General features: G+C 43.3%; 1 protein-coding gene across 2 annotated transcripts in view; it reads right to left on the bottom strand.

The window, feature by feature from the left end:
- Positions 1-8565, bottom strand: part of FARSB (phenylalanyl-tRNA synthetase subunit beta) — a 76015-nt gene extending 67450 nt beyond the window's left edge. The window contains exons 1-2 of one of the 2 annotated variants that reach the window (XM_014843251.3): positions 8195-8565; positions 1577-1632 (exon numbers count right to left, since the gene is read on the bottom strand). In XM_014843251.3, the coding sequence (XP_014698737.2) occupies positions 1577-1632; positions 8195-8252 (114 nt within the window). In that variant the 5' untranslated portion in view covers positions 8253-8565. The remainder of the gene's footprint in view (positions 1-1576; positions 1633-8194) is intronic. The other variant, XM_070489650.1, reaches the window with a different exon arrangement.
- Positions 8566-25450: the final 16885 nt, after the last annotated feature.

The following is a 25450-nucleotide window of genomic DNA, read 5'->3' as shown; positions in this document are numbered from 1 at the left end:
GGAGGCATATTTTTAAAATTACAGAAAATGAAAAAAGAAAAAAAAAGAAGGAGAAGAGCAGAAAGGGGAGGAGGAGGGGGAGGAAGCAGGAGGGGAGAAAAGAGATGGGGGTGCGAGAGGGACAGGAGAAGAGGCAGGAGGAGGAGGAAAAATTAAAATTTAAATAGCGTTCAATCAAAGGAGTCAATAAAATTGGTGTTTTTTCATGAAGAAAGATGACCTGCCTTACAGAAGATGCTGGATTTCAGGAGGAATCCATATAAACAGGAGATAATACATAACCAGAGAAATGAAGGCATCTGAATAAACAATGGCCCAATTCCTTTGCAAAAAAGACACAGCAGCTTAAATCTTTCATTTTCAGTATATCAATTCATGTGAAAGACCATATGCAAAGATTGGGGTTGTCAGTCCTAACAAAAATCTTATGGAAATCAAAGACCACAGAAATTTCAGAACCAAGAGGAATCTATAGGGATCATATAATCCAAACCCCTTATTTCACAGATGGAAAGGAAGTCCAGAGAGACTAATATACGAGGCCCAGAGAGACAAAGAAATCCCTGGTTACACAGCTAGTAAATGCTGGAGCTCCAACTATTACTCAAATTTTCTGATATCCAGTCCAATGCTCTTAGGTATCACACAGCCTCAAACATAATTTTGAGAACTAATAAAATTATTAATAGCAACTTAATATAAACTACAGAAATCTCAGCCAACTTCTCAAGTATACAGATGTTCATTAACATAAAAAATATCTTTCTGTAACATTAGTAAAGCAGTAGCAAGAAAAACAAGGCAAGACAATGTGCATTTTTTTTGTCAGCCTGAAGATATTTTAACCTTATAGCATTATAAAACACTGATTAAATCAAGAAGATAAAAGACTTAGGAAAAATAACACTAATTACCAGAGAAATAATAAATTATCTTTTTAGTTATAAGTACAGTGTCTTTAATGCACAATCATTAGTAATATATTTTGTAAGTAAAGCTATTTTTAAATATTTTAATAATTATACAAAAGACTTCAATAAGACAATGCATCAATCATTTTTATAAGCAATTCTTCAAAAAATAGGAGATCCTGTTACAAGACCAATGTACACAGAAATGGAAGAACGAATTCATGCTGGTTAAACAGATGGAGGAAGTGAAGGAGGGGCAGCCAGCAGCCAAGGAGACCCAGCAACTCTGGGTGAAGCAACGTTTCCACTGCTTCCCAGGTCCCTTTCCATGGCTAATCGGCAAAAAGGCACCCCACTGGCATTCTGGGGTTACCTGAGATGGTCTATCCATCTCCACAGTACCAGCCTGACAACCTGAGGTGACTGCATGCAGACTAAGGCATGAACCCTTTTCGAGATTTTAAGCAAAGCATGCTCTTAATCTCAAAGCAAAGATGCTCTTAAAACCAGAGCTTAGTTCCTTAACACAGAGAACACAGAAATCACCTGGCCCACAACAGTAAGGTAACACAGATAGCCATAAGGTAACAAAGATAAAATATAGTAAAACTCTGAAAAAGGAGCCTATATACAGAATATCTGAAAAATAAATATCCAATACATACAATTTCATCAAGTTCCAGACCAAATTCAAAACATAGTTCATCAAATTCTTCGTCAGCTAGGAAAAAAAGAAGAGAGTATTAATTTTAATCCATTCAGCATAAATGAAAATAGTATATAAACTGCACTTTCTTACAGAATCTGTCTTTATTTTATCTTTTGGTGAGGAAGATTGGCCCTGAGCTAACATCTGTTGCCAATCTTCCTCTTTCGGAGAGGGGAACCTGTGAACCTAGGGCCACTGAAGCAGAGCGTGTGAACTTAACCACTATGCCAGTGGGCCGGCCCCTAGCCTGTCTCTAAATATGCAAAGATGCTGTGATGAAAAGAACAATTCCAACTTTAGAGTAACCCTGAGGAATAATACTTCCTAGGTTAACTACAAGACATACCTCCAAGTAAAAAAATGACAGTTCCACTGTCCCTGAACAGTGCTATTGAGAGATTTTGAGAAACAGGCTATTCAAAGCACACCTCAAAGGCACCTTGGAATTACAAGTCAAACAAATTTAATGTTAATTATATGTTTAGTACAGCTAGCATTTTGAAAATGAGTCAAACTTATGATAAAGTTATATTTTTAATATAAGCATGTTCTATAATACATTAGTGCCTATTTTATAATCAATATACACAGTACATTTGTCTATTTTATGACCTCAAACATAATTTTGCTATTCATATGATTATAGATGTTGTGGTTTTATATGTATTATATATGCTTAGTCTGGTCCATAGCTTCTTTGAAACAAGAATGTAAATCTTCAAAGCATTTAATATTGACCCCGTTTCTGCAATAATCTGCTTTATAGCATGGTTTCCAGGGACACAGAGCAAAAACTCTGGCCTGGGCATTTGCTGTATTTCTGTATAAAATCTGATTTATTACCATAATAAAATGGTTAGGTTTTAAAAAAATAATAAAACATAAAATAAAATAAAATTCTCTGAGGTGGCCTGACAGCTGGCTTTGGGACCAGGCCAACTGGAGTTTGAATTCTGACTACCCCACTACTAGTTCTGAGAGCTGAGCATCTTATGTAAACTTTCTGGTTCCTATGCCTTGTCCATAAAGCGGATCAAAATGCCTCACCCATAAAGTAGCATTTTATAGCCATTTATTTCTAGCACGCAATTGTTGGAAACATTTCAGTGAGCTCCTGCAGACAATGGGCCCAGCACACTGCCCTGAAACCTAGGAGGTCTGCAGCAATTAATGGTTCTCTTCCTTATTTTCAATTTAGATTCTACTTTGGTTTGCTGCTTGATACAGCATTTTCAGGGTTTTCTAGTTACCAAAAATTGAAGACAAACCATCATTACCAGTATATTCTAGTGAAAAGCTGGTCTTAAGATTCCCGATCCTGACACTGAACTTCAATTTAACAAATATTTACTGAGCACCTACTATATGCCAGGCACTGTACTAGGTGCCAGGGCTACAAAGATAAATAAAATGCAACTCCCACCTTAACTACTTCCTACTCTAGCAAAGAAACAAGAGGTGTAAATAGAGTTATGTTAGGTGCAAGGTACATGGGTGGCACAAAAGGAAGTAACCAACCCCACTTAGGATCAGCTAAGGATTCACAGAAAAGATGAGTTCATTAGGCAGGACTGAGAAGAGTGAGACAACAGCATGGCAAATCTGGAAAGCTCAATATGGATGAAGCATAAGGTCCCCGTCAGGAAGAAGACAAGACACACCAAGTAGAAAGAAGTCAACTCGACATGCACGGGATTTGCTCTCCCACCTGCCTGCAGGCAATGGGGAGTTACACGGGATTTTCAGCTGGGCAAAGGCATGACTAGATCTGCATTTTAAAGAATGGTGGATGGACTGGAGCAGGGAGTCCACTATTACAGTACGATGGGAGAAACACAGTGGGGACTTGATTAAAGCAGCAGCAGGATGAGGAAGAAGGAAGAATGTGAGAAATGTTAGAGAGGCAGAAACTGTAAGGTTCAATGACTAAATGGGGGGTGGGAACAGAGAGTGGGAAAGAGGAGTCTAGGAAGACTCCTAGGTCTCTTGTGTGGGTGAACAAGTCGGGGGGAGGTATCATTACCTAGGGCAGGGAATAGAGGCCCCCAATGATCCCTGCTTCCAGGTGTTGAGACCTTCGTGTGAACTGAGTTCTGAAGCAACCACATGAGTGAGCTTGGGAGCATATTCTCCAGCCCAGCCAAGCCTTAAGAGAATGGCAGGCCCAGCTGACAGCTTGACTGCCACCCAGTGAGACACCCAGAGCCAGAAGCACCCAGCTAAGCCACTCCCATCTCTCAAAAACTGTCTGAAATAATAAAAGCTCATTGTTTTACACTCCTAAGAACTGGGGTAATCTGTTACGTAGGAAGAGATAACTAAGAGACTTTAGTCTCTAGAAGTGGAGTGCTGGCGTAACAAAAACCTAACACATGAAGGTGGCTTTGGAATCAGGAAGGTGGGCTTTGAGGAAACTGTAAATGGAAACCTGAAGTGCCTCAAAAAAGCTGTTAAAAGAAGCCTCACAGTCTTTGATAAGGGTGTAGGTGAGGACATGGAGGAAAGTGAGGCAGCGTTATTGGAAACTGGAAGGAGAATCCTTTCTGTGCAGACGCAGAAAGTTCAGCAATGCTGCTGCCTCCAGCTACGTGGACAGTAGAAAACGTACTGGGTGATGTAGTGAAAATTTCCAACCAGTGCTGAAAGTGCTGCCTGGCTTTTTCCTTGTCACTCATCACATGAGAGAAGAGAGAAACTAAAGGAAAGGCTGCTAAACAAAAAGAAGCCAGGACTTGATGGTTTTAAAAATTCTCAGCCTCTCGAGATGTAAAACAAGGCTAAAATTAAGAAACGACTTCTGAGCAAAGAGCAAACCCAGAGCATTACCAGGAAAACATGGTCCAAAGATGAAATCAAGGGTAAAATCTTCAGACTCAGAAAGATCAAAGGTACTATTCACTCAGACAAAAGGAGCTATAAAGAAATTAAGGGTGTGCCTCACAAATCCATTCGATCACACAGTAGAGCTTAATGAAGGGCACTGTATCAGCAGAAGCTCAAGGTACAGAACAGCTTGTTTCAGAGATGTGTGGGTGGTGTGACTTGACTAATGAAATGGAAACAGTAAAATTCACCAAAGACCCACAGTTTTTTGGGCTTTTTTTAAAGATTTTATTTTTTCCTTTTTCTCCCCAAAGCCCCCTGGTACATAGTTGTATACTCTTAGTTGTGGGTCCTTCTAGTTGTGGCATGTGGGACGCCGCCTCAGTGCGGCTCAATGAGCAGTGCCATGTCCCCGCCCAGGATTCAAACCGATGAAACAGTGGGCCGCCTGCAGCAGAGTGCACGAACTTAACCACTCGGCCACGGGGCCTGCCCCCGACCCACAAAGTTTTTAAAAGAAATACATATGCAGAAAAATTGCCAACTTGAGTTGAAAAGGAGACAGAATAAAATGAAACGAAGCCTGTGAACCTCCAAATTCTATTGGCAGGAAGTAGACAGAACTAATCAGCTGTAAAGCACCTGCTTTCTTTCACCAAAAAAAAGGGGGGGGTCCACTCAGAGGATGGAACCAAGAGCCTAGAGGGTAGGGCTGAGAGCCACGGAGAATGATTGCAGGCCTTCAGACCTAATCAAGAATATCTAACATTTGCCAGCTCAATTTCAGAATTGTCATGGACCAACAACTCCTTTGTGTCTCCCATTTTCCCCCCTTTTGAAGCGTAATGCCTATAGTAGTTACGCTATGCCTGTCCCACCATTGTATGTTAGGTGCATGTGGGGCAGACAACCTGTCTCTTTAGTCTCTCAGGCCAAGGGTAACTGTACTCAACAGCTGTACTTAAGGAACTACACCTGAGGGCCCCATCCACACCTGGACCTCATTTAGATGAGATTCCGGGCTATGAGCTGCCGCTGTAATGGGATGACACTCCTGGGGGCCCTGGGAGGGGGTGAGTATATTTTGCATGTGGGAGGAACATGAATCTTTGGAGGCCAGAGGGCAGTCTGTGGCAGTCAGCCTCCAAGAGGGCCTCCTATACCTGCCTCCTGGTGATGTGGATCAAGGCTGCCCCAGGGAGAGAAGCCTACGGCGTCCTGGCCAACGTGATCTATATGACCCAATTCATATCTAAAGTTATACAACCACACAATAACCAGACCCCAGCTGCACTGATACCATTTTAATGACTTTTTACATCACCTTTCCTTTGTCTAGTAAAAATAAGTCATGTATCCATGCCTTATAAATTTAGCCCTAACCCTCAACACATTGCAGCTCTTCACTGCCCATGGGTCCTGTCCCCATGCCTGCAGCCCTTCACTGCCCATGGGTCCTGTCCCCATGCTATTCTCTGAATAAAAGGAGCACTACTACCAGACCTTGCAAGTCCAAGAAATCTTTCTTTCGATGACTCAGATCGCCAAGCCCGCGTCACTGGTATTCACACCCTGCATAGTCCCCTCCCACAGTGTGCCAGGATTGGTCTGCAGGACTCAGAATAGGGCAAAGGATGGTATATCACTTCTGAGATGTTATTAAAAACTGCAGCTCCTATCTTGAGCACTCTCCTGATTACCTGCTCTATTGCACCTCTTGGTCTACTAATTTTTCGGGGTTTGTATGACATACACAGGTGGCTCTGACAGTACCGCTAGCAATTATGCCAAGGCAGAACAGGACCAGAAGTGAAGAATAGAGACAATAAATCAGTTCATAAGAAAATGAGTGGCAAGAGGAAAACATCTGAACAGAAAGGTGAAAAGAAGGTGGACCAAGGAGATAAAACTGCCCCAGAGGAGCAAACTGACCAAAGTAACAAAAGCAGACTGAGAAATATCCTTGATAAGCAAAGAGGTGGTGAAGGGCAGGACAGTGACAGGTAGACACAACGGAATTTAGGACAGAAAGCAACCCTTGGAGGGACTGAAAAAAAGAGGGAATGGGGACAGAAAAGAGCAAAGAGACATTATCTGAAAACAAGAAAAAAAGAGACTGAAAAAGGGAAAAAAAGGAAAAAAAAAAGAGTAGGAAACAAGATGGATTCACACTACTTGGAAACCAGATCCTTTGCGAAACATGCTTTTCCAACTCTGACCTCAACCCAACTGAACAGTCAAAAGGTTGCAAGAAAGAACAGAAGAAATATAAACTAACGATGAGTATTATTTCTGACCTGTCTGAAGCACATCTCAGTAACATCAATCTTTCTGACTGCCATTTTAAAGAGTCAGTAGCTAACAGGTCTTTGTGGAAAATCAAGCTTACCTGATCTCTTTCAGTAAGAAAAAAAGTGGAGAGAGGCAGCTAGAGAATATATTCAAACATCAGATGACAGTAAATAGGTTATAAATCTCAACATTTTTTAAAACCTAGATTCTTTCTTACTTTGCCAGAATTGGATACTTGGGTGGGAACTGATCATGTCTTGAACAAATATTTGCCACACACAATCTTGTGCAACTCAGGTCTATTGTACACCGTTAGCGAGAATATGGTTTAGAAGAATGAATAAGAAATATAAATAAGCATATTATACAATAAAAAGTGTAAGGAGAGCAGAGTTCAGAGGGCAAGGGTATTACCTCTATTTTCAGGGACCTACGGCTGAACTTGATGGAGAATAACGCTTCAATAATACATAGTATCCAAAAGTGCACCTTTAGAAACGTTTTTAAAAGCTAACTTTATTTTCACAGGAATATCTCATTCAAGAAAGCAGTACCTGTTAAACCAACTAGAGCTTTGTTATCATCTTGAGCTCTAAAGCCAACAACAGCTCTCACCAATTAGTTGCTACAGCCTTTATACAAACTGATAACTACGGGGCGGGGGAGATGTTTCAACTGCTACATCTATATGGTAACTGACAGCTGCACTTAATATTTCCCCCTTACTTTTAATAGTAGTGTTTTTAGAACTGAAGAAGAGATGAAACGTGGCATGAAGACTAAGCCTGCCGGGTAAAGACTCCTTCTCGTCACTGAGGTCTCAGCTCAAATGTTACCGCCCTATCTGATACTGTCTTTGCACAATATCTTTGCTTCCTTGAGAGTGTTTAACATCATCCGAAATCATTTTAGTAAGGGGCTGGTTAACTATCGTCTGCCCCCCTCCTCAGAACGTGAACGTGGGCCTTCTGTATCCCGTGCACCGCTGTATTCCCAAAGCGCTTAGAACAGCCTAGCACATAACAGGTGCTCGGCAAACACTAATAAAATAAAATCAAGATAGGATGCTGCCCCTCCTCCGCTCACAAGGGGACTTCCCATAGCGCTCTTCTTATTGCACTCAGCCAGCTACACTCGGCGTGCAACCCGGGGCTTCATTCCTCTCTCTCCCCTGGCACCAGGGGCGCAGTAGGAGCTCGATGTGAGACCGCTGACAGAATGACGCGGCAAGCCGAACATACGCAGGTGATGCAAGGGCAGCCGCGGCGATACCGGCTCCGAGAGGTTAGTTACATCAGCCCAGCCAGGCCGCCTCGGCCGTCAGCCCTCCCTAGCCTGACCCCGACCGCCCAAGGCCAAAACCTGCCAGGCAGCATGAACGCTGCCACGATGCCTTTTTGGAAGGGGTCCCAGCCTCCGACGAAAGGCACAGAGCCCAAGGTCTGGGGCCGGCACTCACTGTAGGTCCGGCCCAGGGCTTTGAAGAGCAGATCGCGCTTCACGCTGACAGTCGGCATGGCGAGTCGGACGCACTGCGCCTGCGCGGCGAGCCAGCCCGGGTTCAGCGACCGAGGGATGTAGGACCCGGCCCGACTCGTGCGAGCTGTCTTAAATATCGCCAGTCTGCTTCCAACAGCTTCTCCCCTCGTGTTTCATCTGAAGGCAAATAAGTTGCCACTATTAACCTCAGTAAAATCTATCTTGCTTGGGTTAATAATCTACAGGCTGAGAAAGGAGACAGAATTAGATAGAATGGGCTAGCATTTGATGGACAGTAGAATAAACAGACCGCGAAGGCCCTCACGCCTCAAACGCACTAACGAGCGGAGAAAGCCAACTTAGGTGGGCGGGGCCAAAGGAGCGCGCAGAGGGGGCGGGGCCTCGAGGTGGAGACTCGTTCTCTGGAGGCGATGAGAATGAAAGTGGACGGGGTCTGAGGCGGCCCGGAGAGGATGTGCGGATTCAAGTAGGGGGAGCGAGAGAAACTGTTAGACCTGTTTCTATTTAGTTCTTTAATCTCATACTCTTCTAAGTGTTATACCTGCGCATTGTTTGAACCTTACGCAGCCCTATAAAGGAGGCATCGTTAGAGATCTCTTTACTGTTTACTCAGTGCTCTCTAGTGGCAGGTGCTCTGCTCAATCGTCTGCCACCGTTAGCAGGAGCATTCCTCCTTATAACAACCCTGAGTGTAACAGGGCGAATATCGGCGCCCAGAGACATCAGGCCCTAATCCCCGGAACCTGAAAATGTTACGTTGGGTGAAAACAGTCTTTGCAAATTAAGTTAAGGATTTCAAGATGGAGACATTATCCTGGATTATCAGGACGGGCCCTAAGTGCAATCACGTGTGTCCTTATAAGAGGGAGACAGAGGGAGGTTTGACAGAGAAACAGATGAGAGGCAATGTAACCACGGAGGTAGAGACTGGAGTGATGCAGCCACAAGCTAAGGAATGCCAGCAGCTACCAGAAACTGAAGAGTCAAGGAAAGATTCTCCCCTTGCCCTCTGGAGCAACCCTATAATGTGTACAGACACTTTGATTTTGGCCTAGTGGAATTGATTTTGGACTTCTGACCTCCAGAACTGGGAGAGAACAAATTTGTTTTAAGCCACCAAGTTTGTGGTAATTTGTTACAGCAGCCATGGGGAATAAATACACTAGTGTAGGTGCTACTGTTACTCCCATTTTACAGGTGATGAAACTGAGGCACACACTATGAGTCACTCAACTCTCAAGGCAGAGTTTGCCCTCATCCTTTCTACTGCACAGTGAATTAGGGGCTCCAAGGCCATTCAGGTGAGGGAGCAGTACCTGGGTCAAATTTAGACCTCTGCAGCTACAATCAAGTAGTTTTTCACTACATTAGCTTCCCTCCATGGCTGCAGGCAGTCCCTTCCCAGTGCCCAACATAACAGATTGGCAGGGGCCACATCAACGGCAAACCTCTCCAATGCCAAAGAACATTCTCTTCCCCCACATTGATACTCAATGCTCAATTAATGAATAAAGGACTTCTCGAATTATTGCATGATGACCTGCTCTCCTCTGGGCACACCAAAGTGTTCCGAATGTCTTTCCCCATCTATAAAGTAGGGATAGTAATACACACCTTAGAGAATAATTGTAAGGATTAGTGTTCCACCACATGCCCAGCTGGGTGAGCAGTGTGGGGTTGGTTGCTGAGAGACCAAAGAAATGACCCAGTGACAGCAAACAAAACATATGGGTTTATTGGGGTGTTACTTACAGGGAAGATCCAGTAGTGGCTGGCTGGACAGAAATGGACACCACTCCTGCCCCCTGAGAGAAAACTGGCTTATGTAGGCAGTGGAACAAAAGCTGCATGCTCGCCAAGGGGATTGTCCCTGTATGACCTGCATTCCAAGGACTAGAGCTCCCACCCAGAGCACCTCCATGTCCCCTCAGACCTCGAGGGTCTTTGTGCTAACTATCCCACGAGGAAGCACCTGGGTTCACCAAGCCCAGGACTGTTATCACCGTAAGTGCCGGCATGTAGCCCAGACAAGCAGCCTCAAGGACACATGGTTTTAAAGGGGCATGCCAGCTAGTCCCCCTACACTCCAACCCCCAATGTGTCCGAATGGCCCTTGCAATTTCATTGTGTCGGTGTTCTGTGTTTTTCTCGAGTCAGACATAGAGAGGAGCACTGTAGCCTGAGACTACAACAGTAATAGAGAGCACAACGTGAAGTAGAAAAAGTAATAAAAAGGCAAGGACACCAAAGAAAACATGTCATCAGGTGGAGGGGAGTAGAAATGGGAAAGTGGGGAACACTCCTCCACTCTCGCAGGGCTCTCCAGTCACAGGCATTGGCAGCTTGGAGACACCATAGTAACCTCGTGCTTGAAGATAGAAGCAGCTCGCTGCATACCCAGCAGGTGGAGCGGTTTTGTATGCCAGCAATGTGTGTGTCCATGCAGTGAAAAGGTTGGCAGGCATTGTCCTAAAGACGAAAAGTAAGATGTTTAGAGGGAACTGCAACAGGGAGGTCATGACCGTCAGAGAAGACACACCAGGGGGAAAAGATGAAAGTGCCTTGGGGACTTGGAGGCGTCGCTGTGATACCCTGTTTTAAGCCTGTCTCCCAAGGGGTTAAGAGACTGTACCAGTGGGGCCCCACCTGCCAGTCCCATGGCCAAGAGACCATGTGGGTCCCAGTAAGGAGTTTTGTGGCAGAAGCGAAAGCAAGTTGTTCTGAGTACCCATCTGTGGTTGTAGTGTGTTTCTTTGATTAGCCCTTGTCTGCAGATGTCCTGTCATATCAGGTCTTTGTGTCGACCTCTGATGTGCACTGGGTCAGGTGCGCCTCTCATGTTCATTCAGTTGACATATTGTAGTTGTCAGGCATCTTGTCCAGTGGGCTAGTGTCCTGTCTTCTGTCCTCAATTTTTGTTTCAGCAAGCCATTCATATATTCCATCAGCCCCATGGCCATGGGGTTGTATGGTAGGTGAAAATGCCAGTGTCTGTCCATTTGATCAGCCCACATCTGTACCTGGTGGCCAGTAAAATGCATGCCCTTGGGAACACTGTCTGTAGCACAGAGGTGTTTTAGGCCTCTTCTGGTGGTATTTTGTGTGGCCCTAAGCTGGGGTATGCCTGTAGCAGCCCTGTAGCTGTGTCCACACAAGTAAGGACATACTGGCAGCCATCAGAAAGAGGCAAGGGCCCGATGTAGTCCACCTGTGAGTGTTGGGTGGGCTGCTTGCTTCTGCAATTTGGCCTGTGTCCTGGGGAATGGCCCAGGGTTTCTGTAAGGAACGAGAGGGCACACCTGACAGACTTGTATCACATTAGCATAGTGCAGAGGGAGGCCCCAGGCCTTGGCAATAGCCCACAGGGTCCTTTATCCTTTGTGTTTCGTCTTTTTCTGTAACTACTCTGTCACTTTTTGGGTTAGCACTTTTTTCAGGAGACAAATCCGAGTTAACTCATTTGTTTGTTGGTTCCCTGGTGGCATTGTCACCTGATGTGTAGACACATGGTACACTGTTAATGTCATTCCCTGGACCCACTGCCATCCTTCTTGGTGTCAGTGGGCCACAAGGGAGCTGGAGGCTTCTTGAAAATCTGAAAAAGACTCAGAGGTTAGCATGGCATCATCCATATAATGAAACAAGGCAACATCAGGGGGTTTTGTCCGCCGGATGGTGTTATAGAAACATCGCAGGGCGGGGTGAGAAGTGATGGCAGTTGTTTTGCTTATTTCTACTCCTGACAGCAAAATGTTTTTTGTTTCTGTAGACCAACCCATTTTTTTTACGTGTGGCCTCCAGTCCCCCAAGATCCAAGCCCTCTGCATGGTGCTGCAGGCATGGGTCAAGCTTCTTTGGTCCTTCTTCTAGTTGAGGGGGCTAGGGTGTTCCCAGGCTGTCACTGGGGTCACTGTTAAAGCCAGCAGAACAGCTTTTGGTTGCTTCTATTCCCCCCACCCCACCCAAGGGGTGTTTGTGGCTGCCCTGGGCTGAGGTAGTTGCCATGCAGACTGCTCTTTCCTCTTTTTTTTTGCTGAGGAAGATTTGCCCTGAGCTAACATCCGTCACCAATCTTCCTCTATTTTGTATGTGGGTCACTGCCACAGCATGGCTGACAAGTGATGTAGGTCTGTGCCTTGGATCCAAACTCACAAACCTGGGCCGCAGAAGTGGAACCTGCTGAACTTCACCACTACGCCACAGGGCTGGCCCCTAGACTGCTCTTTTTCTGTACTTTGCTCAGGCTCAGTCGTGCCGCTGCCAGAGGGGAGGGAGTGACGGGGAGTCCTGGCCACCTGCCACTCAGGACGTAGTGCCCCACTCTGCTTCACCTTTGTGCTGGTGCCTAGGTGGCTGGACCATGTACTTAGTGTGCTTTTTCTGTCCCCTACAGGCACTTTTGGCCTATGGCCAGATGTGCTCCTGGCCCGCCTTCACTTTTACTCATGGATTGGAGCCAGTGGCTCTTTTTGTGACTGTCTTACTTTGTTATTGAAATTCGTTTATTTTAATTTTAGTCAACTTGACCATATATAAAACTTTCAGAGTTTTATTTTTACAAACCTTTTGTCACTTGTTTTTAAAATTTAGAATTGGTTTTCTATCTTTTTTTCCCAGGACGTTAGGACAAATTTATTTTTTTTAACAAAACACAAAAATGTTTTTATTTTTTCTACCTTTTTCATTGAAAACATACATTTTACTTTTTTATATACAGGCTTTTTTCATGGAAAATTTCTCAGTATGGACAATGCATGTTTATAATAAACTCAAGCATCTTTTACTTTCTTTGAGATAAGAAACCAAAGGCAGACAAATCTGTGTTTATTAATTTTTAATACTTTATGTTGTTTGGAAAATGACCTAGACACTCCACAGATTTCTATCATTTATTTAAATTAGTAAATTTTTTTTTTTAGATTGGCACCTGAGCTAACAACTGTTGCCAAGCTTCTTTCTTCTTCTTTGTTTTTTTCCCTGATTTTTCTCCCCAAATCCCCCCAGTACATAGTTGTATACTTTAGTTGTGGGTCCTTCTAGTTGTGGCATGTGGGACGCCACCTCAGTGTGGCCTAATGAGCAGTGCCATGTCCTCACCCAGGATCTGAACTGGCAAAACCCTGGGCCGCCGAAGTGGAGCATGAGAACTTAACCACTCGGCCATGGGGCCAGCCCCAAATTTAGTAAAATTTTAAAGTTTCAAGTGACCAAAAAGATTTTGGGAGCTGTCTTTTAAGTGTTTATACCATCCAATGTAATTATTGTACCTGAAAACTCATACTCATTTTTATCTAACTCATTTGTTCCCAACAATTATGTTTAGATTATTGACAAAAACTTTATGTGACATTAAACCAATCAGCCATCATCTTGGGTTGTTTTAAGTACATACACCATAACCCATAATTATTGTTAAAGAGTTCCCCCCCGAAATGTTTATCCTTTTTGTATCTATATAGTTTCCTTGTTCCCCAATCCCACCAGTTCTGCAGCAGTATAATCCCTCATGGCAGAATGCCTCTGTCCAACAGGCAGAGGCAGGTCCATGGGATCTACCCCCGTGGGCCGGGGCTGGTCAGTCCTCTGCCCTCCCATCAGATTCCTGTAGGTGTGTTGACAGAGCCTGGGGAGTTTTGGCTTGAAGCAGAGGCTCTTTCCTTTTTAGTTTTAATTTTTTTGTCACTGCTTCACCTTCGCCTTAGCTTTCATTTTGATTTCTGTTGTTAAGTGAACAGCTGCAAGGAGGGGCCATCCCACCACAGCAGCTGCCTCCTGGGCTTCTGATTTCTTTCTCTCATCATTTCACATGCCCAGGACTTGCCCTGCCTTCATTGCAAGTCATCCTACTGGGGGGGGGGGGGGAGGGGGGAGGCTACCCCATGGCTGTAGCAACAGCTTGGACTTCTCTTATGCCCAGGACTTTCCCATAGGCCCTTTGGCACTTTTGGGGTGTCCCCATACTCATGCAGTGGGTCCCCTCCATCAAGGATGGTGGCGACCAGCCCCCACAGAGAGGATACCAGCCAACCCAGGATTACCCCATGGATTTTCCCTTCTCGTTGCCCATAGTTTTGGTGCTCATGGGGTTTTTCTTGGTCTCCTGGCTGGCTCACCAAGTGTTCCACCAAGCACCCAGCTGTGTGAACAGTGTGGGATAGTTTACTGAGAGACCGAGGAAAAGACCCAGAAACGGCAAACAAGATATATGGGTTTATTGGGAGCTACTTACAGGGAAGGTCCAGTGGTGGTAGGCTGGACAGAAATGGACGCCACTACCGCCCCCTGAGAGAAGCTTGTTTAAGTAGGCAGAGGTACAAAGGCTGCATGCTTGCCCAGGGGAATTGTCCCTGTATGACCTGCATTACAAGGACCAGAGCCCCCGCCTATGAGGGTCTTTATGCTAACTGTCTCACGAGAAAGCAGCTGGGTTGGCCAAGCCCAGGATTGTTTTCATCATGAGTGCTGGCCTCTAGCCCAGACAAGGAGCCACCGGGACTCATGGTTTTAAAGGGGCATCCTGGCTAATGCCCCTACAAGTGGAAATAACACTCATAAATGAGTAGTATAGTTTTTATGTTGTAGGTCCTGGACATTGTGCAGTTGTCATTATTGTTATCTATCCTCTCAGTCAGTTTCCCACTATTCTTAGACTATCCAGGGGTATCTCTTCCTGTCTCCCATATGCCCAACTCATCTGTCCCGCTTTTCATCCTTGCACACGCAGAGGTACCCTATGCCTTCTCTATGACTAGCTAAGCTATTAGAAGATTCTAATAGAAAGGGGAAAACTAGGCCACAACTGCTCATCACAAATGGTATTGGTCGACTTCTAGGAAAGATACTTGGAAAATACTGAGATACTATATCACAAAATCTAGGTGGGGACTTCTCTCATCTAATTTTAGGGCCAGCCGGAGAGCAGGAATGAGATGGCAGCATTTCCTAGAAAGGAAAGATGGGTTGGCTAATAAATATGAAAAAAATTCTCCACGCCTTAAAAATTAGGGAGATACAAATTAAAATTATAATGAAATACGTTTTCATGCTCACCAGATTGGTAAGAATGTCAAAGTCTGACAAGACCAGATGTTGGCAAGAATGGGAGTATAAGTTAGTACAACCACTTTGGAAAATATGGCGTTACCTAGAAAAGCAGAGCCTGGGCATACCTTACTGCTAACCAGTTATACTCCCAGGAATATTCTCCAGAGAAACTGGTACCCTCGTACACCAGAAGACCGAATGTTCATGAATGTACATGGTTACATTGAATGTTCATGGTTACACGCATGTACATGGTTACGTTGTTTATTATAACAAAAAGCTGGAAACAACCCAATGTCCATCAGTGCTAGAATGAGTAAACAGTTATGATAAATTCATACAATGAAACACCATACAGCTGTGAAAATGAACTCCAGCTGCATGTAGAAACTTGGATAAATCTTAAAAACATAATATTAAGGGGAAAAAAAGTAAATCACCGAAGTATATATACAGCATGGTGCCATTTATATAAAAATGAAAAACAGGTTAACCTAAAGATAATATTGTTTAGGCGTACATAAATACATGGTAAAACTAAAGGAAAAGGAATGATAAGCACAAACCATAAGACTGGTTAGTTCTGAGTGGGATGGAAGGAATGTGGCCTGGGGAGTTGGGATACCCAAAGAGTTTCAGAAATATTGGTAATGTTCTATTTTACCTGGTGTACCTTCATGGACATATTTTAAGAAATTAAAGATGAAAGTAGGAAACAATAGACGAAAGCGGAACTCTTTTTGAGGAGTAAGTGAGACCTAAATGCTTGGTGGCCTACAGCTAAGTAGAGACACAGTACGAATTTGATTTTGCCATTTGATTTTAAGTTATTCTTTCACAAAGAGCTTTTTACAAAAGTTTTAGTCTAACGTATAATTCTCTTCCTTTATAGATTCTGGGATTTAGGTTATGTTTTAAAAAGTCTTTCACCATCCCAAGATTTTTTTTTTTAAAGTCACATATACTTCTTAGAAGACTTAAGTGGACTCTTTTTTTTCCATTTAAATCTCAGGTCTTCCTGAAATTTGTTTTGGTTTTAGAGCAGATGGATGAATCAGCCTTATTTTGTTTTCAAACAGTGATCCAGTTAACCCAACACAATTTATTAAATAAGCTTCTTTTTCCTCACCAATTTGAAATACCTCCTTTCGCGTATGTTAAATTTCCATACGTATTTGGGTCTACTGCTGAACTATTCCATTGTCAGCACCAAACTATTTTAATTATTGTAGCTTTATAATACATTGTAATATTTGGAAGAGTTAGTGTACCTTCAATGCTTTCTCTTTCAAAAATTTCCTGACTATTCCCTCATGTTAATTTTCCTAGACGAAATTTAGAATTTTGCCACAGTCTGAAAAACCTTCTTTTGATATTTTGTTAGGAATAAAATGTAATTTATGGGTTAATTTGGGGCTCTTTCTATCCAAGAACCATAGCTTCCATGCAAGTTTTTGAACATACCAGACATTGACCCACCTTAGAACCTTTGAACCAGCAGTTCCCCTTCCAGAATGTTCTTGCTCCCAGTCTCCTGCAAGGCTAACCCCCTCAGCTCCTACAAGTCTTCTCAGAAAGACCTATCCGTGACTATACTATTTTTGAAGAAGAAGAAGATTAGCCCTGAGCTAACTACTGCCAATCCTCCTCTTTTTGCTGAGGAAGACTGGTCCTGAGCTAACACCCATGCCCATCTTCCTCTACTTTATATATGGGACGCCTACCACAGTATGGCTTTTGCCAAACGGTGCCGTGTCGGCACCTGGGATCCAAACCGGCGAACCCTGGGCTGCGAAGAAGCGGAACATGCAAACTTAACCGCTGCGCCACCCGGCCGGCCCCATGACTATACTATTTATTATGGTTATGGGATATCAGTGTCTCTTCCTGAAAAAAGACGTAAGTTCCATAGGGCAGAGATTTTTGTGTTTTGCACACTAATATATGCCAAGAGCCTCAAACTGACACAGAGCAGACCTTCAATAAATATTTGAAGTTTTCTTTTAATGATAGGAATACTTGGTATATTTTCTTTTCTCCTTTAAATAGATACTTCAATAGAAAAAAAATGGGCAAAGGAAATGAACAACCAATTCATTAAATACAAACAGAGAGAACAGATAAAAAATGAGGAGAGGAAGAGAAATGCAAATTAAAACAACAAGGAAAGCAGGGACATTTTCTCCAGGGAGACTGGCAGAGATGAAAGAAAGAAATGATACCACCTCGTGCAGGCAGATTTTGGATGCTGGCACTCTTAGACATATCTCTCAGGAAGATAAATAGCAGTTTGACTGTATGAATCAAAATTCTAAATATGTATTCTCTTCGATCCTGAAATCTCACTCTTGGAATTATTCAAAGAAAATAATCAAGGTAGGATTCTTCTGTCTGCAATACAGAAAATTTGGAAACAACCAAAATGTCCAACTATACGGGGATTGATAAAATCAAGTCTAATACTTCTGTGCAATAGAATACTATGCAGACATTAGAAATGTATTGGAGAACTACATTTTTTAAGATGGAAAAAAAGTCCACATGTATTACATGAAAACAAGTTACTAAACAATCTACTTAAAATGATTGATTTTTGTTTGTTTTTTAAAAAATTCATGTACTTATGTAAGTGTGAACAAAAATAAAACAGCTGGTATGATATACACCAAAGTGTTCACAGGGGTTATCTTTGGGTGTGAAATTATTTTCTTCATTGTACTTTTATATTTTACAGAATTGTAATTATCAGGGATTACTTCTATTATGAGAAGAAAAACCAATGATATTCAAATCTCCTTCTAACATTGGTAGACCATCCAGCTCTTTCCTCACCCCGTAGGGTTAGATCCTGCATAGATCTGTACAATCATGATCATTTTGTGCCTATAAAACATGTAACATACATGGAGAAAGTTTCCAAAATGATTGTGCCACTTTCCTGTCGTGCTTGTGGGTTGGTCAGTAATTGGGAAATCCTTCCTCCTTAGGTCCTAAACTTGCAGTCCTGTGTCTGATGACATTTCCCTCTAGAGCAGTAGGTAAAGCGGGATGCTGATGGTGGGCGCAGTGCTTTCCTCTCCAAAAATAAACACTGTCCACCCCCAGCCTCAGTTTCCTCATCCATAAAATGGAGATAGGACCTCATGGGATGGTTCTGAGGGTAACGTACTTGGAAACAATTTGCAACCTGCAAAGTGCTGTTCTAATATTAGATATTTATGCTCAAGTTAACAACCGAAGTGATCTGAGACTATAAATTCTCTCTGGTAGTAAACTTAGTAAAACTTGGGCTGCTGTCTCCAGGAGGGTTAGGTAGGGCTCTAAGGTCAAGTAATAGAGGATATAATTTGCTGTAACTGGCCTTGTTTTAATTGCTGTATATCCCAAACTGGTTCTGTTCTGGGCAAAACCTTACATGCCTTCCCTATAAATGTCCTGGGGCACTCCAATTCCTTTGTAGATTACCCTGAAACTTTTAGGACGTGACCAAAGTCCATCCATCTTCTTGGGTTTCTATTGGTGGACCTATCTGGAACCAAGAAGGTCTGTTAGACCCACCAAGAATCAGGTTGATTAGCACTGTCTTCCTAATTGTCAAACCAATGGTCCTTTTTAGCTGTATTTTCAAAAAGAAGCTTGTTAGACACTTTATATTATTGACCATTCCTTCACTCTTAAAATTCTTCTGTCTTAGTTTTCCTGACTCCAGACTCCTTTATTTAGCTCTCTGGATTCTTCTACTATCACTATGTGAGAGGTGATACTAACTGAGACCTTGGACCAGTTGCTGAATATTGATAAGTCTCGGTTCCTTATGAAATGAAGATAATAATAATACCTCCCTCATAGGTATACCATAGGATGGTTGTGCAAATTCTAAGAGAATTAGTTCATGTTGGAGTTTGGCACATTGTAAACACTTGTTATTAACTCTTGTTATTAAGTATTAACTCTCTCGCAACCTCATCTACCTCCTCCACCACCTTTCCCTACCTTCAGTGTGGGGTACCCTCCAGAGCTATATCTTTGGTGATCTTCTCCCTGAACAATCTCAGGTTCCACCACCACCTAAACATAGATGGCTCTCATTCTAATCTCCAGCCTATATCTCTCTTCTGTGCGTATTTCTTACCAGCTTCTGAACATCTGCACCGTGATGCCCAAAAGGCTGGCATCTCATACTCAAAAATCGAACTTTCTCCTTACCCCTAAACTTGCTCTTCCCCATGTACTCCCTATCCTTTTCAATGTCACCATCACCCACCAAGTTGTCCAGGCCAGAAATTCTGAAGTCAACTTACCTCCTCCTCCTTTATTCTCTCTTCTAACTGGTTATGATTGAGGAAACTTGGGATAATCTACCCAGCATACCTTTTTTCTCCCAGCACAGGGTAAACTTGAGAGTCACCAAGTTGGGAAATGGGACCCTGTATCCTATGCCAATGACTTGGTCCAGGAGTAAACACCTGATCCAAGCTGGGTTTTGGACTTGGGCCCACAGGGAATTTGATGTCCATTTTATTTAATGGTGGAAGCTGTAAGGTGCAAGTCTGGAGCCATTGGTGGCCATGTTTCCCACCACACAGAGAAAACTAATCTGTAGTGAGATGGAATGATACTGACACCAAGAGAAAAGATAGTGGAAAGAGAGACTAGATGCATTTAAATTCCTGGTTGTTCTTAAGACCGAGGTGTCTCCCCCCCCCTTCCTGAAACTTGGTTGTTCAACTGAATGAAGTTCAGATGACTTAAAGGTTAGAGTGTGAGAGATGGAGGGTTACAGCTGAGACTTGAGAGGCAAGGAGATGCCCTGTAACGCAGGGTCCAAAACTACATGAAAGAGTTTACCTTGAGACTTCATCTTAAGAGCAATCAGAGGAAATTCAAAGATTGTAAGCAGAAAAATGATATGATTAACTTGGTATTTTGGAAAGATCACTTTGGCACGTTCTGGAAAAGGGATTAAGGGTGGTAGTTCAGGAGGCAAAACTCAAGGCGGGAAGATGAGTTGGGAGGCTGCAATAAGCCAGGGGAGAGGTAATAGCAGCCAGGATTGGAGAAATAGAACATGTTGGGGAAAAAAAGTAGTAATAATAGACCAGAGGAATCAACAGGGCATATACCAAGTAGCCATAAACAATCAGAAAGATACAAACATGAGTGCAAGCCCATCCCCTGGATTGGACCCTCTTGGAAGCTGGAAGTAAGAGATGGAGCCATGCCTCCAAGGACACTGCTGTTGGAGTTGCTGGCTGCCTCTTGATGAGCCTGCCCTGGACCCAGGTTGGTTGCAGTAGGCCTTCCTCGTCTCTTTCTCTTCATTCCTCCTCCTCCCTGGCTTGGGTTGCTGGGACCCCAAGTAGGTTTCAAGGCCAAGTGCAAACAAAAGTAGGGGTGAGGGAAGAGAAAGAATATTTAACATACTAGTGATTACCAAAATAATTTCTAATCACTCATAGTGTTATAATAATTTAAATGAGCAGGAATGGAAGTATCTATTTCGGAGAGCAAACATCAATATACTAACATTAACTAATGGAAAGATAACCATTGAACCTACATCATGGAGCTTTCAAAGGAGAATGAGAAAGGAAGGAAAGCAGGACGGGTGTATAGGATCTGAGACCTTGTATGTGCCCACAGCAACAAGAAACAAGGAGGAAAGGAAACCTTGGACCATAATTGTGGTGTCTATAGGTCTCACTCTCTCAGGCGAGATCCCTGCAACTTGGCCCAGAGCAAGGATACTTGAACTCTGTCATACTGATAAAATAGTTAATTCAGAAGACAGCAAGAAAACAGAGGGCCCAGAACAAATTTCTTGAACTTTTAGTTCAAAAGAGCTTTGAAAATAGCACTTCTTGAAGGACATTCCATTGAAACTACCCTAATGGTGGCCTTCTATATGAATTTAACCAAAGCTGATCACTCTCAATGAATTATGGTAACGCTGTTGACTTGGGTTCCATGTTGGTGTGGGCATGGGTGTGTGTGAATGAGAAAGGACACTTATCTTTATGATTAATGCACCTTATGAAAACCTTTGTGGTTTTCGCCTTAGTGACTTTTGCCCCAAACTGACCCTGCTAAGGACTCTCAATCTAGAAAGAATACTATTTCCTTTTTAACTTAACAACAGGAACATTTTAACTTCAGTTACTATAAAATGTTGTGTTACAGAAAAACATCGTCATCTTCTTGCTAGTAGAAGTAAGCTACGTTAAAACACACAGGAAAAACCCTAAAACGAGGAAGTGATTTCTAATCACTCATTTCCAAGAGTGGGCTGTTGTAATCTCTGAGGCAATCTGAACTGTCACCTTCTTATTCCTTAGCTAGGGTCGAGAAGTAGAAAAAGGAACCACCCTCAGTTGGTGGAATCTCAGATCTTCAAGCAGGATAATGTTATTTCATGTCACTATGCCCTCCTTAGGATTTGCCACAGCAGAGGTGCTGGATACATTTTTGTCGAATTATTGAAAACTTATGTTTTATTCACTCATATATACCCAATGCCATGCACATAGTATGTGACTGGTAAATATTGATTGAAAGGATAATTAACCCCAACTCAAATATGACAAATCTAGTCCTCTGCATTCTTCTGCCCTCTGCTCAGTGATTTATTCCTGTTTCAACAACAGTTCCTTCTTCTTTGTATTAAGAGACAATTTATTGTGGCAGTTATTTGCTCAAGCTCTAGGAACAGAAAAACTTGTTTTCAAAAAACCGGAAACCTGGTCCTACTACTTACTAGATGAACAGTTAGTTTGATCTCTAGTCTCACTGTCTTTATTGTTGAAAGCAATAATGGCCCCTACCCTGGAGAGTCATTGTGAAGTTTAAATCAGACATGGCAAGTAAACTACGCAGCAGAGAACCCGGAAGGCGATAAGAATTCAGTAATGTTGATACACCATATATGGTTTTTTACGTGCAACCCCATTCAAACTTTGTATTTCTCCAAATGTTAGGCTGCCCACAAAAAAAACAAAAAGGAAAAGAAAAGAGCAAAATAAGCAGTGGTTTCCAACCTGGGTTTTGCTAAATCCTCAGAGGTTCTGTGTGTATTGTTTGATGTTGATTTCATTTTGCTAAAAATACAGTCACCTTGGGAACGAGGAAGATGCTGAGAAGGTGGGAATCAGGTTCCCCAGTCCTTTCCAACAAGAGCAGTTCCACTTGGATTTCTTTTATAAATTGGAGTTCTTCGAAGATTAAAAATAAATTCCATGCTAAAATAAAAGTCTGAAACCATTATGCCATGCCACATTGCTTCTCCTCCTCTGTTTTAGTGTAAGAAATTTATTTAGTTTTCGATCCAAGTCTACTCCTTGCCACTAACTGGCTGGGTTATCTCTGGCAAATCTATTAAGTTCTCTACTCTCAGCTCTCTAGTCCATGAAATGTCTAGTTTGGAAAGACAATGTCTCAGCTTCATGTTTTCCTGTTAGTTTTAGTTCTAGGGATCAGCAAAGCAGAGGAGTTGTTTTGAATAACTTGATGAATTAAAACTTTCTCACCATTTAAGTCCAATAATCATTTAACTCCAATAACCTGGCGCACAATGTGCACACAAATAAACGTGTTGAATGTGAAACAAATGAGTGAATGGTTAATTAAAATGGTGATGGGTTGTTGCATTGACTGAGCCCTGCTAAGGGCGTGCTTTGCTTCAATGGGCTGTGGTGGGATAGGACACTGCTTTTCTACCAGCTGAAGACTCCAGGAAAGTAACAAAAGCATTATTAAGTACAGTAAATTCCAAGTGATTAGAAGTAGGAGTTCTGGGTGTCTTGTTCTTCTTATTCACCAATAGATTGTGAATCCAATTAATCAATCCGTCCTACTATTCACATCTCCCATGCATATCTCAAATCCATCTCTCTATTCTCCTTTGCTACCACAGCAGACCAAGCTGCCATCCTCTACTCTCACCCTCCAGTAGCCTCTTTAGGGTCTCTCTGCTTCCACTCTTATTACCTCCAATGTGTTGTAAATAGGTGCTCATTATTCTCTGTCACTGGAACCTGTGTTTCTTTCTGGGCACTGTCACACACTTGGTTATATACATATGTGGTTATTTTCCCTTTCTCCCACTAGACTGTGAGCCCCATGAGGACAGAGACTTTTCTTATTCACTACTGGAGCCCATCCCCACTCCCCACCTAGTGCCTAGCACACAGAAACCTTTCCATAAATAGTCAGTGAATGAATGTATGTGACTTCTCACAGGCTCAGAGACCACATCTTAATTCACTTTTGTGTCATCAGCACCAAGGACAATGCCTGATGCAAAGCAGATGTCGATAAATCTGTGTTCCATGTTAGATTCAACTGATGAAAGGATGACTCTCCTCTCTAGGTTTTAGACAAAACTGTATTTGAGTCTTCTCTATTCTGCCAGCTGTGTGACTTTCAGCCTGGACTTCCTTAACCATAAAACTGGAACTAATTTTATTTGACGGGTTTGCTGTAGGATGCCTCAGGCTTGTGAAGGGTATTGCAAAATATCTTACATGGTGTATATTCAGTGTTCCCACCTAGCACTGAGGCAAAGTTCAGGGAATAAATCTAAAAGGGAAGACGAAACTGACTCCTCAACTAGGGAAAAAACCCCCACATTTTTGCATACAAAAAGTCACAAATAACTCCCTAAACTACCCAGTCTCAGGATTCATTTTTATCCAACTATCTATTAAAACATTGAAGGAAATAGGGGCACGGTAGGTGATAGGGAGTCCACTCTGTTGTTTTTCCCTATTTCAAATCCTTCCAGCAATGACTTGACAGCCACATGCCACTTAAAGTTGTTCAACTCTACAGCAAGGAATATTTATAGGGAAAATATAATGGGTGCTCACAAGGATTAGGCACTATTTAGAATCCATCCATCTATTTAACACATCATAATTGAAACCCTTCAGTGGCAAGTCTTAGGGTAAAGACTTGAACCCTACACAAATTGAACCCTTAACTTGAACCCCTAAATGGCCTGCAAGGATCTGGCCCTTGGCCATTATTATTATTATTATTATTATTTTTTTTTTTTTTAGGGAGATTAGGCCTGACCTCCTCTTTTTGCTGAGGAAGACTGGCCCTGAGCTAATATTATTGCCCATCTTCCTCTGCTGTATGTGTGGGATGCCTACCACAGCATGGCTTGCCGAGGAGTGCATAGGTGCACACCCAGGATCCAAACCGGCCAACCCTGGGCCACTGAAGCAGAACGTGCATACTTAACCACTGGGCCACCAGGCTGGCCCCTTGGCCACCATTTTCACCTCCTCTCACCCCAATCTCCTCCTTGTTCTGACCTGCCAGGATAGTGGTCTTCTTTGAGTTTCAGCCACAGGACCTTTGTATATGTGCTTCCTTTTGCCTGGGTGACTCCCTCAGTTAACCAGATTAATTGTTATAGCTCAGGTCAAGGGCTCTTCTTCCGAGACTTCCTTGACCCTACAGTTTAAGTCCTAGAACCTTCTCCCAGTCATTCATAGTAAGGTTTCACTTTGCAATCATACACACAACCGTGTGCTTATTTTGCTTATGTCTGTCTTCCCCGCCCCATCATTTATACTCTCTGAGAGCAGAATCGATGAAGGACTTGATCACTGACCGTATTCCCTGTGCCCAGGCTGGGTTTCCGGCACTTGGCAGGTACTCAATAAACGTCTGTTGAATGAATGAATAAATGAAAGGTTTCCGGGACACGTGTAGGGATGTGAGGACACAAGAGTGAGGAGGTCAATCTCCCCCGCCCCAGAGTTTGGGGGTGGTGTGGCGGGCACAGACCAACGAGCCGATGAGTACCCTGCTCCCAGAGAAGCTGAGTCCCGCGCCTCCCTCCAGGCGATTCCTGGGACTAACCCTTCCCCAGCTGCAGAGAGTTCGGAAGAAGGGGTGGGTTTAAGGGCGGATGCTGAAGCCGAGCGCACGCACGGTGATCGATCCGCTAAATAAGGGTCAGATCCCAGTGGAGACCCCAGGTCCTGGGCAGGGCGGCAGGAGCCCACGCTGCTGAGCCACCAGCTGACCCCTCTCGCTGTCCCTTGTGCCCAACGCGGCGCGCTCTCGCCAGCGAATGCGCCCCAGGCGCTCGGGACCAGGCGCGCGTGATTGGCAGCCCCAACCTCCGCCCGGGCGGGCCCTCCCACCCAAGGCGTACTTC

This window comes from Equus asinus, chromosome 19 (genome assembly GCF_041296235.1).
Source record: "Equus asinus isolate D_3611 breed Donkey chromosome 19, EquAss-T2T_v2, whole genome shotgun sequence".
Classification (NCBI taxonomy): domain Eukaryota; kingdom Metazoa; phylum Chordata; class Mammalia; order Perissodactyla; family Equidae; genus Equus; species Equus asinus.
This window is presented reverse-complemented; position numbering and strand designations above follow the sequence as displayed.